The sequence below is a fragment of the Carettochelys insculpta genome, chromosome 3 (genome assembly GCF_033958435.1).
Source record: "Carettochelys insculpta isolate YL-2023 chromosome 3, ASM3395843v1, whole genome shotgun sequence".
Taxonomy (NCBI): domain Eukaryota; kingdom Metazoa; phylum Chordata; order Testudines; family Carettochelyidae; genus Carettochelys; species Carettochelys insculpta.
In genome coordinates, this window is record NC_134139.1 from 162,110,418 (window position 1) to 162,127,277 (window position 16,860).

At 39.7% G+C, this 16,860-nt stretch overlaps 1 protein-coding gene across 15 annotated transcripts in view; it reads left to right on the top strand.

Annotated features, from left to right (window-relative positions):
- Positions 1-16,860, top strand: part of DST (dystonin) — a 483,110-nt gene that overhangs the window by 299,198 nt on the left and 167,052 nt on the right. For 11 of the 15 annotated variants that reach the window (XM_074991114.1, XM_074991115.1, XM_074991118.1 and 8 more), the window contains 4 exons: positions 6,033-6,121; positions 9,163-9,298; positions 10,404-16,376; positions 16,590-16,739. In XM_074991114.1, the coding sequence (XP_074847215.1) occupies positions 6,033-6,121; positions 9,163-9,298; positions 10,404-16,376; positions 16,590-16,739 (6,348 nt within the window). The remainder of the gene's footprint in view (positions 1-6,032; positions 6,122-9,162; positions 9,299-10,403; positions 16,377-16,589; positions 16,740-16,860) is intronic. The other 4 variants (XM_074991124.1, XM_074991128.1, XM_074991126.1 and 1 more) reach the window with 1 other exon arrangement.

A 16,860-nucleotide genomic window follows, 5' to 3' on the forward strand; every position in this document is an offset into this window, starting at 1 on the left:
TACTTATCATCCTCCCTTCACAGTAGGGCGGTAGTGTAGACACAGCCAAAGAATTTTTAGCAAGAGGTGTATCAAGCAGCTAGGCTAACTGGAATATAGCACAGTGTTTGTCCCAAGCTGCAGACATTTGAGAGAGAATTGGAGTGGCAGCAGTTCTGCCTCTCACTGTGCCCTCGAACCGGAGGACAAGTGTTTCTAAGGTGAAGGAATGGGCCTGCAGACACTGGTGATGAAAAATCTCTGATTCAGAGTGCACCAGCATGCACAAACTTTGAAATGGAGATCTAGTAGGAACACTACCTGAAAAAGAACTAGCTATAAACAATGCAAATATTGATCTGTGTGTCCATTTCAGCGTGACCTCTTCCCCCTGTAGAGTTCTCAGAAAAAACAATCAGAATGACTTTGAAATATTACTTACTGTCTCCCGCTGGTGCCTGAACATTGTAATGGGTTCTCCCTTTGCTATTTCAAGCAAGGAAAAAATGCAAATAAGCGAGGCAATCTGACCATGAAGTCTTCTTCACAGAGCATAATGTTGGGTATGACCCTATCCCAAAAGGTCCACTCCGTATCAGTTTTCTTAACATAGCACTCTTGGGGAAGACAGGAGAAAGTCATTTTTAGCTGGAGACTCACGGAAGAGGTTTCTTCCCAGAACAGGAAAAGGGATATGGAAAGTCACCATCTTGCTCTACGTCTCAGGAGACCTTACATCTCATTATGTGTACCTCTCAGGCTTCCATCCCCTTTGCTATTGAGATCCAGACACTGGCTAAGATCTTGCATCTTATCAAGAAACTGGTAAACAACATTAAGCAGTACCTAAAATGGCACCGAGCACTATTCCTTCAATACATAAGGACTTCCAAGCCAGGCTGAAATCATCACCACCACCTCTCCTCCCCCACAGCAACCAGACTTGAAGGATATATTGAATATACATCAGCACCATCAAGGGTACCCCCAGATATTCTGACTCCCAGTGTTTCCTACTCATTCTCTCCACAAGGTCCATTCTTTTGATCTTTGTGGACCTTCAAATTGTGGAACACCTGAGTCATCCTTGCCAGAGTACAGAAAGACACTCTCTACTGGTGTACTATCTGACCTGCCGCAGCCCACTTATGGTCTCCTACCATCTTCAATGATACTTTGCTCTACAGTACTGCGATGGCCTCCAGTCCCTCATGAATTCTTTGATGATACACAGACGCATTCCCAGACTGTCCCAGTTGAGCACTATCTGGTACCTTCATATCAATATCCTCTGGTACCAGTGAATTTACGGGACCCCTTTTGGTCCCTGATACCAGCTTGACCATTGGTATTGACAACATTTGCTCCTCTTGTTGACACAGGAGATGACTCCTCAGATTCTGAAAGGGCTGTAAAGGATTTCCCTTTTTAATAGCCTTTCCTGTGATACATCCTCGTAGGGGATCCATCCAACCCTAGCAAGAGTAACAGCCACTATCAGAAAGGGGGACTCACTGGAATCTCTCGTCCAGTTTTCCCTCTAATATTTTCCATCTGTGGGTAGAATACATTGTTATGTCCACCACCAATAGAAACACATGCTCACCCCTCTGGGTGGCTTTGGGCACTTTGTGGATCAGCTGGGCGGCACCTGAATCTCTCCTGGGCAGCCACCCAAGTGCTCAGCTTACAGGGAACTTTGCTCTAGGCCTCTTATGGTAAGTAGTTTAACATACCATAATCTCCTAAGAGTGCATCTCAAGGGCAACAAATGCTGCACCGGGTCCTTCCACACAGTTGAATGATATAGAGGTGCGAGAACCACCCATGGAGTTAAAAAAACATTACTTGCCCACAAATCCTCCGCCTCAGCAGGTGTGACTGTCATGGCTCCCTGACCATTTTATTCTGATGATTTTAAGGACTTCCTGGATCTCATGATATATATAATGCAGATCATGTGTGTGCCATTGGCAGAAGTATGCTTCCTTTCTTGCTGGACATCCTTCACACCCCTTATCAAGGCAAAATCTCTCCCCTTATAAATTACACTCTGCTGTTCTGTGGACATTCTGTGTGGCAGGCTGGCTATTGTACCGCCTATGAGAGCGGTTGGACAAAAAAGTATCACTTCCCATCCTAAGAATCAAAATAGATCTTTTTCCCCACCTACACCTAACTCTCTTCTCCTGAAGGTCATCAACAAACTCTTCAGAACAGATAATGTCAATTCAATTCTATGTATGCTGATTAAAAAAAAAAAAAGAAAGCTAAATGGTCCTTCTGGGATGGAAAAACATACTTCTCTGCTACATTGTAGTTCAGAGTATCCAACTACCAAACCCCCTCCTGCTGAGAGTCTCTTGAGATAGGCGTTGCATTCCCTTGCAACACTAAGGGGATCAGACCTTTCTTAGCTGCTTAGGAAAGGATTTTGTTCCATGTATTTCTGGGCTCCAAATTAAAATGGAGACTGGAAACCAGTTCTGGACCTCAGGACAAAAAACAGCTTTGTCCACATTCAGCAGAATGGTAGCAAAACTTAGCGGTGATAATTAAGAGCAATAATTTCCCCTCTGGACCTGGGAGATTGGTTTGCCTCCCTGAACCTTCATATAGCCATGTCTCCTCCTTACAGGTGTTTCCTATGTTTTGTGATCCACAGAGAGCGTTGCCTCATACCTTGCAGCCTTTTCACTGCTCTAAGGGTCTTCACCTTCAGTCTGTTGACTGCTACATCCTATCTTCGTATGATGGGAGGAGTTCTTGCTGTGTACCTACAGAGGGCTAGGTCCTTTTGGGCTTCACCCAGACTTTTTATATCTATCAAAACAAAAAGCAGTCAAGTAGCACTTTAAAGACTAGCAAAATAGTTTATTGGATGAGCTTTCATGGGACAGACCCACTTCTTCAGACCATAGCCAGACCAGAACAGACTCAATATTTAAGGCACAGAGAACCAAAAACAGTAAGCAAGGAGGACAAATCAGAAAAAGATAATCAAGGTGAGCTAATTATCTGATTTGCTCACCTTGATTATCTTTTTCTGATTTGTCCTCCTTGCTTACTGTTTTTGGTTCTCTGTGCCTTAATTATTGAGTCTGTTCTGGTCTGGCTATGGTCTGAAGAAGTGGGTCTGTCCCACGAAAGCTCACCCAATAAACTATTTTGCTAGTCTTTAATCTGCTACTTGACTGCTTTTTGTTTTGATAGTGTACAGACTAGCACGGCTTCCTCTCTGTTTTTATATCTACTGTGGGATGCATGATAGGAGAGGCAATTTCCCTTCAAATGAGTTTCATGACAAGCAAACCCATCCCAGAGATAGCAGAACAGCTATCTGGTCTTTGATACTCATCATCTCCCAGTACTACTGTCTTGTAACTGCTTCCAGAGCTGGGGCGGCTTTTGGTGACACTGTTCTATAGTCTGTACAGAATCTACCTCCTCTATGCACCTCTCTGTGATGGAAGTACTGCTTGGAAGTCTGAGGTGGAACACCCCTAGGGACATCACTTAAACAGAAAGAGAAGGTAACTGGAGTTGTTCAAGATATGTCCCCCTTTGGGTGCTCCATTTCTGCCCCCCCGCCACCGTTCCCTCTTCCTCGCAGTGTCTCTTGCAGGACTTTCTTGCCTGAGAAGGAGCTGGAGTGGTAGTGGCTTGACCCTAGATGCCCTTGTATGAGAGCATGAGGGCTTGTAGTACACAGGTGCAGACACTGCTGGCAGAATACCTCTAATCCAGAATGCATAGGGACGCACATACCCTGACATGGAGCAGCCGTCCAGGGACACATCTTGAAGAAACCATTTACACACAAGAGAAGCCATTTTTGAATCTGAGGCCAAAGCCCTTTATCCTTTGTTCTGCATTGTAGCAATTCCGGGCTAGTCAGTGCCCTTTATGATTTAGGTGACTACCATTCTGAAAAATGACTGTTTGATAAAAATTGCTACACGATGGTGAGAGACATTATTTTAGCACATTCATTGTTTAGGAAACATCTCTGGTATTTCAGCTAGCACTCTTGGGTAACTGATGCTACATAATGGCTATTTAATGGCAACCAATGTGTCTTCATGGCTTTGATACAGGAAAAAAAAATTGAGGGAGCAAACCTTTGCTTTGTTCTCTAGACCATCTTAAATACATCCACTCCTCCCTCCGCTCTCCCCTCCACCTACTCACTTTTCAGAAATAATGTGGTTACTTAATAGTTAATTCTGTAAGAGTTTCCTACTTTTTTTGCTGGCCAGCATATAGCTGTTTTTCTCCATCCATGCTGCTTTGAAGGGAGAGTTTCTTAAAGCCAATATGCCAATTTCGTTCAAAAGAAGGGGGCAATAAATGAATAATAGGCACTATGGAAGAATTATGAACATTATTGCTGACAGACAACTTTAAATTTCAAAAGAAACTAAGGTGTAGAACTAGTGTAGAAATACATGGTTCTTCTCATATGCATTCCGTATCTTAGACTCTGTCCTGAAAGAAAGGTCTCCACTCTGGTCAGAAACACTGTGCTACATGACTTTTTATTCATTCTTAGTGTTAACAGACCTGATATAGTTTTGGACTTGCTTCATTAGCAATAGTCACATTGCGAATATTCATAGTCATACATTTGATGTAAGAAATATGCAGTGAAATTACCTTAATCGGCACTCTGAAAAGCTTCACTCCCACTTAATTGTGCAACTTCCTGGAGCAAGAAAAGCAATAGTTTAATTTTTAAATATAGTGATAATGTTGCATGATAGCCTCCCGAATGAGCCTTTTTCATATATCTACTGCAGTTAATGAGTGTGAAGTGGTTTATGTACATTTAAATTTGCAATAATAAAATCCCTTTTTCATTTTATGCTGCTTCCCTGCTCTCTTGAGGTTGGCTCCTGAAGCAGCCTCACAATCGTGTGTCTTAGCACTTAGTTCAGTTTTTTTTCAATGATCCTTTTAGATCAGGATACACATAGCAAATTAACATAAAACAAAGCTTTAGCACTCTCCTCATCACCTAGCTCACAATGCTGTTCATACGGGATATGCAGAATGTACGGCTTAGAACCACAGATTTGTTTGTTTGTATGGGGCCACTACTAAGTGTTACTAATTTCATAGTCCCAGTTTAGTCTGCAAAGTATCAATTTGTAAAGCCCTGAGCTTTGTGGGTGAGATTTTCAAAAGCACTCAGTGTTCTCATAGCCTTTGTTTACCTTGACGTTAATGGTAAAAGTCATTGGCAGAATAAAGCCAATGCGCAACATGTTAGTAAATCCCAATCCACATTAATAACTATGTCTTTGTGTTCTATTGTGATTGGTGAGCCTCAGTTTGTAGTAGTGATGGTTACACATGTGCACTGTCCTGGCACTTTATGTATATAGTGAGCGTGGTGCCCCTTGGAGTACTGAGGGAGCACACATGCTATCAGCCAGTGCTATTCCTTTCAACGAGGTGAAGCATACAAGCCCAGACCATCTCAGCTCCACTGGAGCTGGAGGCTGTTGTCCTGTCCTGCCCTGCCCTATTGTCTTTGGGTTTTCTATAGTTAAAACTTGTGTCAGATTCCTCTTGGTCACATCCATGACTTTCAGGACACAATCTGTGACTTTCAGATATTTTTTCTTAAGGCATACACTTTGACATCCTGGTCAGCAACCTAGTTCATGAAGTCAGTATGAATTTGTCTTTTCCTGTGCCAGGTATAACTGAACATTTTAAACAATTTGTTAAAATACTCTGATATGCTTTTAAACAAAGGTTATTAAGTAATGGATAATAGACTTCCTTAATAATTACCCATGACAAACAGCTTAATTCTAAAGAAAAAGATCTGTACCGTGGGTTTCCTTCCTTTAAAATGGCTGTGTTTTTACCATGACAAACAACTAGCCATACCACCACCTAGCCAGCCTTGAAATATCCTAACAATAGCAAGTTCTTCAATACTCAGACTGAAAATAACAGACGTGTACGTTGTCTACTTTTCTGTTCTGTCTTTTCAGATGTGTGCACTGTGGCAAATTTAATTCGGGTTGTGTATTTTTCAGATTTCCTCTGATGAACTTGCCACCAAAAAAGAACAAATTTCTGAGGCTTTACAGACAACACAGTCATTTTTGGCTAAACACAGTGACAAGTAGGTTACATTTTATCACAACAATTTTGTCAATATAACGGTAACTAATGTTTTGCATCATATTTTAAGGAACAGGCTGCATTTGTCATTGTACAGCTACAGGTGATAATATTTTATATGCTCTTTTAGTTTAATTGTAATGAAATTGCAAAAATAATTTGTATAAAGTATTGTATTAATTTAGATAGAATTAGAGGTTCAAAAGTGTTAAAGGTGTTAGCATAACTCTCCAAATATTAATATGTTAAACAAAGTTCAAGCCTTACTTGCACCCTAGCTGTTGGGAAAAAAAACCCCAAAAAACAAACAAACACCGGCACAGGTCTTATCAGCCTCTCCCAAGACCTGGCAAACTTACACCAGAATCAGATTGTACAATGCATTTTTTTTAGCTGCCTCTTTCTGGTCACGGGCTTACAGCCATATTTCAAAGTCTGCAGTGTTGATAGCTATGCCATACTCTTAAGTTTGGTCTGTAGTAGATAGTTTTGTCAACAGCACTCACAGAGCATCCACACTAAAAATGCATTATGTCAACATACTGTTGGAAGAACTTGGCACTTTTGTCAACAGCCTTCTGCCTCTCCCCCATGAGACAGAAAGCCTTTCTTGACAGAACCTGTCGACAAAAAAGCCATATAGGTGCTCTGGGGGAGCCTCTGTCAACAGACAGGGCTTCCTGGTCACTGGCAGCCCTGTCTGCTGTGCTGCTGGATGGCTGTTCTATCAAGAGAGCAGCTGGGCAGTCCGCTTGCTCTCTGTCATCAGAGCAGATTGACAGAGTGATGTGGCCACAATCTGTCGACAGATGTTTAGTTGGCAGATGTCTTCTGACAGTAACGTCTATTGACTCCTGTAGTGTAGACATAGCCTTATAGAGGGAAGTCAAAAAGATAGGAAAGAGGAGAAATGAGGTGAAAGAAAAGGCGCATATGGTGGGTGGGCGGAGGGTGGGGGAAGGAGGAAGGAAGGCATATGGCAAAGTTTCATGTAATTGATGGTATTTCAGCATTTATCTGTGGCCAATGGAAATAAGATGGTCATCTGCCTGCCTGACCTTAGCATGGTCTGTCAGAACATTTTTCAGGATAGGAATAAACATGAAGGGTCCCAAGGATATGTGAGGGTAGCAGCCATGATGCACTGCAGATATCCAGTTTTTCCTCTCTAAAATCTGTTTTTTAAGACTCCAGAAGGGGGTGCAATGGCTAGAATAGCCCATCATCTCTTTTTTTTGTCTACCAATTAGGTCTAGTTTCTGGAGCACTGCGTTTGATTCATTGGTTTCCAGGATTCTTGCTTCTTGGTTACCAGGCATAATTTTAACATAGTCCTTGAGCACACTTTTTTGGTCTTTTTGTCTTGCTTTTGTACCTTTCTCCATTTCCTATTAACATTTGTTGTTATAGGTTCTAGTGACATTTTGTGAACTTTCTCCCAGTTTTTCCAGATGAGCCCACAATTGAGGTAAATTTGTAGGCCCAGTTTTTATAACTGTACCCTGGATTAGGTGACACCACATCTGACAATACTTTTATATTTATTTATAAAACACCTTTCATTTGAAGGATCTCAAAACACTTTACAACATGAACCAAACTAGCATGTAAGTTGTATAGCAAAGGTTTGTTTCATCTATCTCTGAAATTCAGTCTTTGTAGTATACTTGGATTTTAGTAAAGCATTCTCTGTGGTTCTCATGAATACTTACTATCAGAATGAATTCATGTTGGCAAATAGCCAGAGGCATGGAAGACTGCCTGACAGACCACAGACAAGCAACCTGGGGCAATAATTCACTAAAAGCATCTTTCAGTTAACTTTGCCTCTTTTTTTGATCACAGATGGTCTTCAAGCCAATGCAGTTGACTTATATGTATCAATTTTTCAATTGTATTGTATGAAAAAATTCTTCAAACTTCCTTATGATAGGGATATGTTGCCCAAAATGACAGGTCAGCTTTTGCTTTCATTTCTAAAATAATTATGGTATCTAGTAGATTTTGCAGAGGATGTTACTATTATCAACCCTTTGTTACAGATGGGGCAACTGAGGGACAGGACAGTGAACCAACTTGTTCCCCTTCACCAGGCAAGCTAGTAATTAAGGCTAGACTAAAACTCAGGTCTTCTGAATACATGTTCACCATTTGATTTTCTAAACCGTTCTGCCCCTGCATGCGCATACACACAGATGCATACACACACCCCAGAACCAACAGAAAAAGCAGAGCTGCTTTTTTGGCTGCTGAAGTTTTCAAATCTATTATATATTTTAGAGTTCATCCCCCTGTTTAATCAAGAACACCTCCTAAATGGTAAGAGGTTGGATCACCAAATTCGATATAGCTCTTCCTGTTATCGTGACTTAAAGCAATGTAAGGCTTTGGTTGTGCCAGGAAAATGGGAAAATCTCATAAAACCAAACACTTAGGCTATGTCTACACTAGAGAGTTTTGTTGACAGAAAGGGCCTTCTGGAGGCATAACTCAAGGAGCATCTACACACATAAAGCATTCTGTCGACAGTCTCAACAGAACTCTTAATTTGTCTCAACAGTGTTATCCCATCAAAATTTGAGGAACAACGCTTCTGTTGACAGAGTTCTTTTGATAGAAGTGCAGTTTAGACACTTCTGTTGATGGGGGGCTTCTGGTTCACCGGGCAGCCCTGTTTGCAGAGCTTCCAGTCAGCTGCTCTGTTGAGAGGGGACAGGATAATCTGGCTGCTCTCTGTCAACAGAGCGGATTGGTGTGTCAATCTGCTTTTGTGTGTAGAGGCACTCTGTCCGTCGAGGTTTTATTGATGCAACTCTGTCAACAGACGTTACTTTCTACAGATGCTTCTAGTGTAGACATAGCCAAACAGACAGAATTACCAAATCAACTACAGTCCTCAAGAATACAATCATTTAAATAAAGCATGTACGTTATCCTTTTAATTTAAAAAAAAAGAAAAGCTTACTTGATTTAAAGACTTGAGAAATGCCAAGTAAATCTGCTAGTCTATTAATAATGTTTACCATATCTCTTTTTTGGTAGAATGACGGATAGAGAGAGAAATGAAATAGAAAAACAAGTGAAATCCCTACAAGAAGGTTATAACCTGTTATCTAATGAAACTTTGAAACAACTGCAAGAGGCACAAAATTTTGGTGATGAAAAGATGGAAGAGAAGGTAATTGTACAGAAGATTTGTTGTTGTGTTTCTAGCTATAATACATTATTCTTTTGGGGTTTACAGCATGGTTGTGGAACAACATATTAACAGTGAAAAGAACATCTTTATTTGTGCATATTAATAAGCTGAAACCTGAATCAAATCACTGCAATTTCTATATATTTGTATAATATACATATATTCTTGTGTGTGCCTTTGAACGTTATGTTCAACAGGACTTGTATAAAGAGCCCTAATACCATGTGCCTTGCATGAAGAAAGATAAGCAAATCATTCATCTCTTAACTCTTCTCTTTAAATGCCATCCTATGATTGCTAGATAAGTTCATGTGCTGCAAAAATATGACACCATATAATAACATGGGTTAATCTTTGCCATATACTTCCCTGCGGATGTCCCAGAAGAAATATAGAGTTCCAGATTTTCCTTAAATTCAAATTGGGTATGTGCTTGGGACCACATACAATAATTAGTTATGAGGTACCACAAAGACATTTTAACGAAAAAAATCTAAATCTTAAATATGGAATTCTATCAAAAAGGGATTGCCAGTATATGTGTGCATCTACAATTAGAAGCAATGTCTTGTATAATTATTTTAAAATAATGTTGCCAATCTGATTACAAAGCAAACTAGTTGCAATATTTGGGTTCTGTAATATCTGATTTCATATGTTTGGGTGTATGCGCAAAAGTGCTGTATGCTGTAAACATGAATAGCATGGTCATTTTGTATCACATACTGGTTTTGAATCTTCTAACCTTTCACAAACACTTAGAGCATGACACTGTGCCTTCCAGGTATATGTCCTATTTGCTCACTATATAATCTACTCTTTTGCCTTCCACTAACCCTATTTATGTATGCAGAGCATAGGTTTTCAATTCACAGATGCATGTTGAGTTTCAATCTTTTATTACATCGTGTGCTGTTGAATCACTGACATAGATCACTTGCACATTTGAGCTGCTAACATTCACAGCATTGTCTGAGTCCTTGGTAAGTATACAATTTTGTGCTTAAATATATATTCAAAAGCAAAAAGTTTAACATGTTCAATTATAAAATGACTTATACTCATTCTTTATATTCCTTTTTAGGTGGATAAAGTTATTGCTGGTATCATTGATCAAACAACTGGAGAAGTCCTTTCGGTCTTTCAGTCTGTTTTAAAAGGTCTAATTGACTCTGATACTGGCATTAGACTGCTTGAGACTCAGCTGATTTTATCTGGGCTAATTTCACCTGAATTAGGAGCGTGTTTTGATCTTGAAGAAGCAAAAGCCCATGAACTTATTGATGAACAAACTCTATTGCAACTACAGAAATTAAATAATGCTAAGAAAATTATTTCAGAATCATCATTCACAAATTTTCCAGCTGTAGCTGCTTTAGAGCAAGGTATAATTCCAGAGACTCTTGCCATTAAAATTCTTGAGATTCAACTTTCCAAAGGGTATCTAGTTATGCCATCTACAGGGGAGCGATTCACTTTGAACAAAGCTTTCCAGAACCACCTGATTTCTGCATCTTTATTTTCAAAGCTTTTGGAAAGGCAAGATACGTGTAAAGATCTCATAGATCCCAACACTGCAGAAAAGATATCTCTGGAGGAGATGGTTCAGAGAAGCATAATAAGTGACAAAACAGGGTTAAAACTTCTACCTGTAAAACCACAAGAAAGTGGTAGAATAACACTAAAATGTGGAAGGAAGATAAGTATTTTGAGAGCTGCACATGAAGGTCTGATAGACCGTGAAACCATGTTCCGGTTGTTGGGGGCTCAAGTACTCTCTGGAGGCATCATAGACCCTTACTTGGGGCAAAGAGTGACTGTGGAGGAAGCCATGAGACAAGAGTTGATTGATCAGGACACTGCCTGTGGTATTCTGACTCATCAGATTCAGACCGGTGGGATACTATCTTCAAAGTCATCCAAACGCTTAACTGTGGATGAAGCCATACAGTGCAACTTAATCTCATCCAGCAGTGCCCTCTTAGTACTAGAAGCACAGAGAGGCTTCATTGGCATCATTTGGCCTCAATCTGGTGAAATATTCCCCGTCTCTACTTCTTTACATCAAGGGATGATAACAAATGAACTGGCAAGCAAAATACTAAATGGCAGGGAGAAAATAGCTGCACTTTATATCCCAGAAACTTGTGAAGTACTAAGCCTGGATAAAGCGGCACAGTTAGGGGTAATAGATGGTAATACTCTGTCTGTTTTGAACAATGTAATCTTACCTGATAAAATGCCTAACATGGAGGATTTAGAGTTCTCTTGTAATAATACTGGAAGATGGGTGTCATCTGCATTTCATGACTGTAGAAAGGAACAAGAAGTTTCAGATACAGAAGAGTCCATGCCCCATAGTTTAGAACAAGCTAAAAAATTATTCATGTCTTATCTGATGATAAATAGTTATATGGATGCAAACACAGGGCAAAGACTTCTATTATATGATGGAGATCTGGAGGAAGCTGTGAGCATGTTGTTGGAAGGTGATGATTCTGTCTCTAGTACTGATGTGGCAGAAGGAAGATTTAGTAACAGATGTGTAAACTCAGAAAGAATTGATCTGAAACTACCTGAGAAAGTCATGTTCAATAATGTCACAAGCAATGAACATACAGATGTACAGAATACTTTTACTGACAGCAACTTAAAACAGCCTGAAAATATGAAGAATGATAAACGGTCAGAGAGAGAAGATTTTCACACCAGAGCAAATGAGTTTAATGCTAATGTTTTTGAACAGGCAGAAGGTAGATTGAATTCTTTGACTTCTAAATCTGAAGCAGTAACTGGAAATTTAGTGGGTAGTACTCAAAACCTTGAAAAAGAAAAGGCATTCAGAAGTTTTCAGGAGTATCCTGAACACACACAGATGAAACAGTGTGAGCAAGTATATCAGCAAGCAAATTCTGGAAATATAGAAAAGTATCACAAGGAAATAGAAGGGTACTCACTAGGAGATCTTATTTCAGGAAAAAGTGGAGACAAAAGTAGCATACCTGATGGAAGAGAGAGTCTGGACAGGGAAACCAAGATATGTACAACCTCAGAATATTCCCTGGATGTAAATGATTTGTCAGTTAAAAGTGAAGTCAGTGCTGCTCAAGAAAGCAATCCAAAGTGTGGCCATCATATTTGGAAGTCAGATGCTAAGAGTATGTTAGCTGATGAAGATGTGAAAATATGTGATTTTCAGAGCAGTCTGAATTCATTTAGCCACACAGATATTGAAAACAGACTTCTCAGAGAACTTTCTGGTAAAAAATTAATGAGTCATATTGTTTACAAAGAGCATAAGCATGTCACTCCACAATCTTCAGAGAATGAACATTGGTGTACCAATAGGCCAGATAGACCGGTCCCTGAAGACAATAGTGGTTCATATTACAGGCCTCTGTTAAAAAACGGTATCGATGCACATGGCAGGTCACCACTGGGAGACAGTGCTGACTTGCATGGGGGACCCCTTTTGGAGGGCCAGATTGATTTGTGTGGTGGGCCACCCACGAAAGACACTACAGCTGCGCATGATAGGGTTCTGTTGGAAGACGTTATTGATATACACAGGGGACCATTGGTGGGAGACAGTAATGACACACCTGGGGGGCTGCTGCTGGGACATAGTACCGGCAAGAATGGTGGGCCACTTCTAGGAAACAGTATCAGCCTGCGTGGTGATCTGCTCCTAGGGGACAGCAGTGCTGTATGTGGCAGGTTACTTCTGGACGATTATTGTTATAAAGCTCATGATCCGTTGCTGGGAGAAAGTGAGGATACCCCACAGTTTGAAAATGGCTGTTGGCAACGTGAAGATGATGATGATGCCTACGACACTGCTCAAGTTGATGATGATGATGATGACGATGATGATGATGATGAATCCTACAACACTGCTCAGTTTGGTGATGATGATGGTGATGATGATGATGCATATGACACTTCTCAGGTTGATGGGGATGATTCCTATGAGTCCCCTCAGATTGATGGTGATTATGATACCTCTCAGCTTGAGGATGTTGATGACCTAGAGTCTGACAACATGCCTGTCAGTGTCCAAGAACAAAGAGATGAACTAGTGAATGTGAAGGAAGAGCTAAACTCTTTTCAAGAAGATTTGAGTAACTGTGGAGATCATATTCGGTGTCACAGTGAACTATGTCCAACAGAATCCTCTGAGATTATAAATGTGGCCTCAGTTCGCGCCAGCATGATGGAAGCTATCTCTGAAGAGGAGACAGAAAACATAGGGAACTTGGGAGAGAAGGCACAGACACTCCCAATCATGATAGAGAGTGAAGAAAGTAAGGAGAGAAGATTTAATCCCTTATTAAAGCTGCATGGAACTGGAGTGCAAGAAGACAGATACGAGGAATGTGAAACACAAACAAAAAGTGATTCTACTGAGGATGAGCACGAGGGAATGCAGGAGGAAGAAGAGGAAAACTATGATTATATGGATTATGACAGTGATAGGTATGATGGCACTGATGATGATGACGATGATGAAGTAATGGATATTTATTACTCAAGGCATCAGAATAAAAATGGTATTCAGTTGTTTGCTCCTTCCAAAGAAATGGAAGGTAGTGATGAACGTAATCAGAATATTGATAGCTCAGCTGATTATCTTAATTTAAAACACCTAGCAGGTGATATCTTGCAGTTAGATCCCAACAGTCAAAACACTAATCTATGCCCTGAAAAATACTGTTTAGAAAAACATAAAACTGTATCTGATGTTTCTGAAGAAGGAAGTCTTGACCTTGCAGCGAAAACCCAAGAGGAAAGACAGCAAAAAATTGAAAGTGCTTCTGAGAATTTTGTAGGGAAAAATATTTTAAAAGATATGACTAAAAATATTCAGCCTCAAAACATCACTGGTGCTGAAAGGATGTTATCCAACAGTGAGGAAAGTAACTTCATGCAGCATCGGACTCTGACTTCTGATCCTGACATGAATGATGCCATAGGAACAGATCCTATAATCACTCATGGAGGATCTCCCTGTGCATCCCCATCTGCTATTTCTAAGCAAGCTGCTGCTGCAAACATTCAGACTCAAATAGATTTACATCCTTCAGGAGATCTGTTACCTGTTCCTATCATAACTAAAAATGATAGCAATATATCCATGCCATGCTCAAATTGTGTGCAAAAGCAGAACACAGATGAGGATGTACCTGTGGAGCAAATATCAAATAATGTGACTGGTGTAGAACTGCTTAAGGTAAATTCATCCCAAATGGATAATATAATAGTCAGACATGCATCTTATGTGAATGACAGTGATAGTCTAGGTGGTCTTACTGACTTAGTTCACTCAGTCACAAATAATAAAGAACTTGGTCAAATAGGAGTACGTATTGAAACTCCTCAGCAAAATAAAGACATAGTAACTACAAGAAAAGAAAGTCATAGCCAAGAATTAAATAAAAGCCCCATTCATATGGAAAGTCTTGGAGAAATATTTGTTGCATCTGTTAGAAAAGGTAGAGAAATTGCTGTTTCAAATGATGGAAGAGTAAGTGTTGAACAAGCCTCAAGTACTGCTACATCAGGACATTACAGTGATGATGATACTGTGCAATCAGATGAATTCATGCAAGAGTTTGACCTTTCTGCTTATTTAAAACAATGTGCAAAAGGCATAAAAGGAAAAGACATTTTACAGCTGGTGAAGGCCAATTCTTTTTACATTAAGGAAGTTGAAACTGATGAAAATTATATACAGAATGGAAAAGAGTTAGTGATACCTGACCATATAATTGATATGGGAGCAGTGCACCCAGAAGATTTACATGCTAAAGCTCAGTCTTCTCCCCTGACAGTTACAGTAAAATCCAAGGAAATCAATATTAGCAAAGAAAATATTTCTGTCTGTCAAGAAGTTGATAAAATTCTTAATGACACTTCAGAAAAAGACACAATATTTGGTCATGAATTTGGCTTTAAGAAAGCTGAGACAGCAAGATGTATTGAGAATGTCCAGAAGTTAGAGGACAGGGCTGAAATGAGACATTCGGGGAGCCATAGAGGTGCAGCAGGCTTTTCTTCTGGACCTTTGGATAACATAGGTGATAGGTTGGATGATGTTGTTCTGAAGGAATATGAAACACTGGTTTGTTGTAGTGGCGTAGAACACGTTACAGAACAGAGTATTTTAACCAATACTACCACTTTAACTGAAAACAGTGTTGGGAAAGACAAGACTGCTGAATCGTTGCACAAAGAAATGATGCTCCCTGAAGATTTGAAGGTAGGGGAGGGTATATTACATTCTCCTTATGTATCTGACACCCTAATCGAAGACTTAAAAAATATTTTAAAAAAGAAATTGAAAGATGGGCATGTTTTCTGCAAGCAGGAAGGTGAACCTCTAAATTACTCTGACACAAAAGTTTTAATGCAAAATTTACTTAAAATGATAAGTTATGTTCACATGGAGAATGAGCCTTCCACTGAGTCAAATATCAAGCAAACAAGTGACGACATCAGTGCTGCACTAGTGGCTACCCCATCATGTAAAGATCAAAAGGACTATGATAATCTTCAGTTATCTTGGCCTGATAACAGGAGGCCTGACCTCCTCCTTGATATATTGAAGCAGCATCATTGCATCCAAAAGACTGATAATCTGTTTGAAACAAGTGAAGAACGGCAAAATGGAAGAGACCAAGAGATTAAAGCTGTAGATCCTAAACGTGTTATTTCTCAACTTGAACAGATCTTCCAAATTCCTCCTGGAGGTGAAAGTTCATATAAATTAGAAGAACTGATGAGTACTTTGGCAAAAGACTTGTTTACCACCTCACAGATGGCTGATAGCAGCACAGATTCTGAGTGTGTGAGCAAAGCAGAGGAGCTGTATACTCTATCAACAGGACTAACAGAATTTGGATCAAGAACTCTCAGAGGGAATTCACTGGTTCACAGCTCAACAGCTATTTTGAAAGATGACCAGCAGCCTGAGAAGTCAGATGGTCTGTCCAAAAACTTTTCTGAGAATGTTCTGAAAATGAAAGAAGCTGCCCGAGGAGACAACCGAGAAGGCATGGTAAGTAACAGTGGTCATAGTTACACATTTTAAGTTAAAGGAGATGCATGCATCTTTTTAAATGTCAGAAATCATTACTGAACCAAAACAAACAAACAAACCCATACATCAAACACTCCAGTTATAAACTGAAAATGAATTGTAATGAAAACAAATTTTAAATTTCTCTGATTTCTTAGACAGCATTTTCTGATTGTTGAAACTTATTTTTAGGTGTTCAGTGCAGTACAACAGTGTTTAAAATATACAGATAAACTACGAGGACATTTGACTGTTGTTCAGGATATGAAATTCCACTTAGATAATCAGCAGCCTGTTAGTAACAACTTGGAAATGCTAAAAACCCAACTTGAACAATTAGAAGTGAGTATATTTCATTTTCTGTGGCTTAGTAAGAAAAATACATTGCTGTGTGCTATTGAAAGCCCTAATATAAAGAGGGCGCAGATTCTAAATACAGTTACATTAATTTACTTTTAAATCT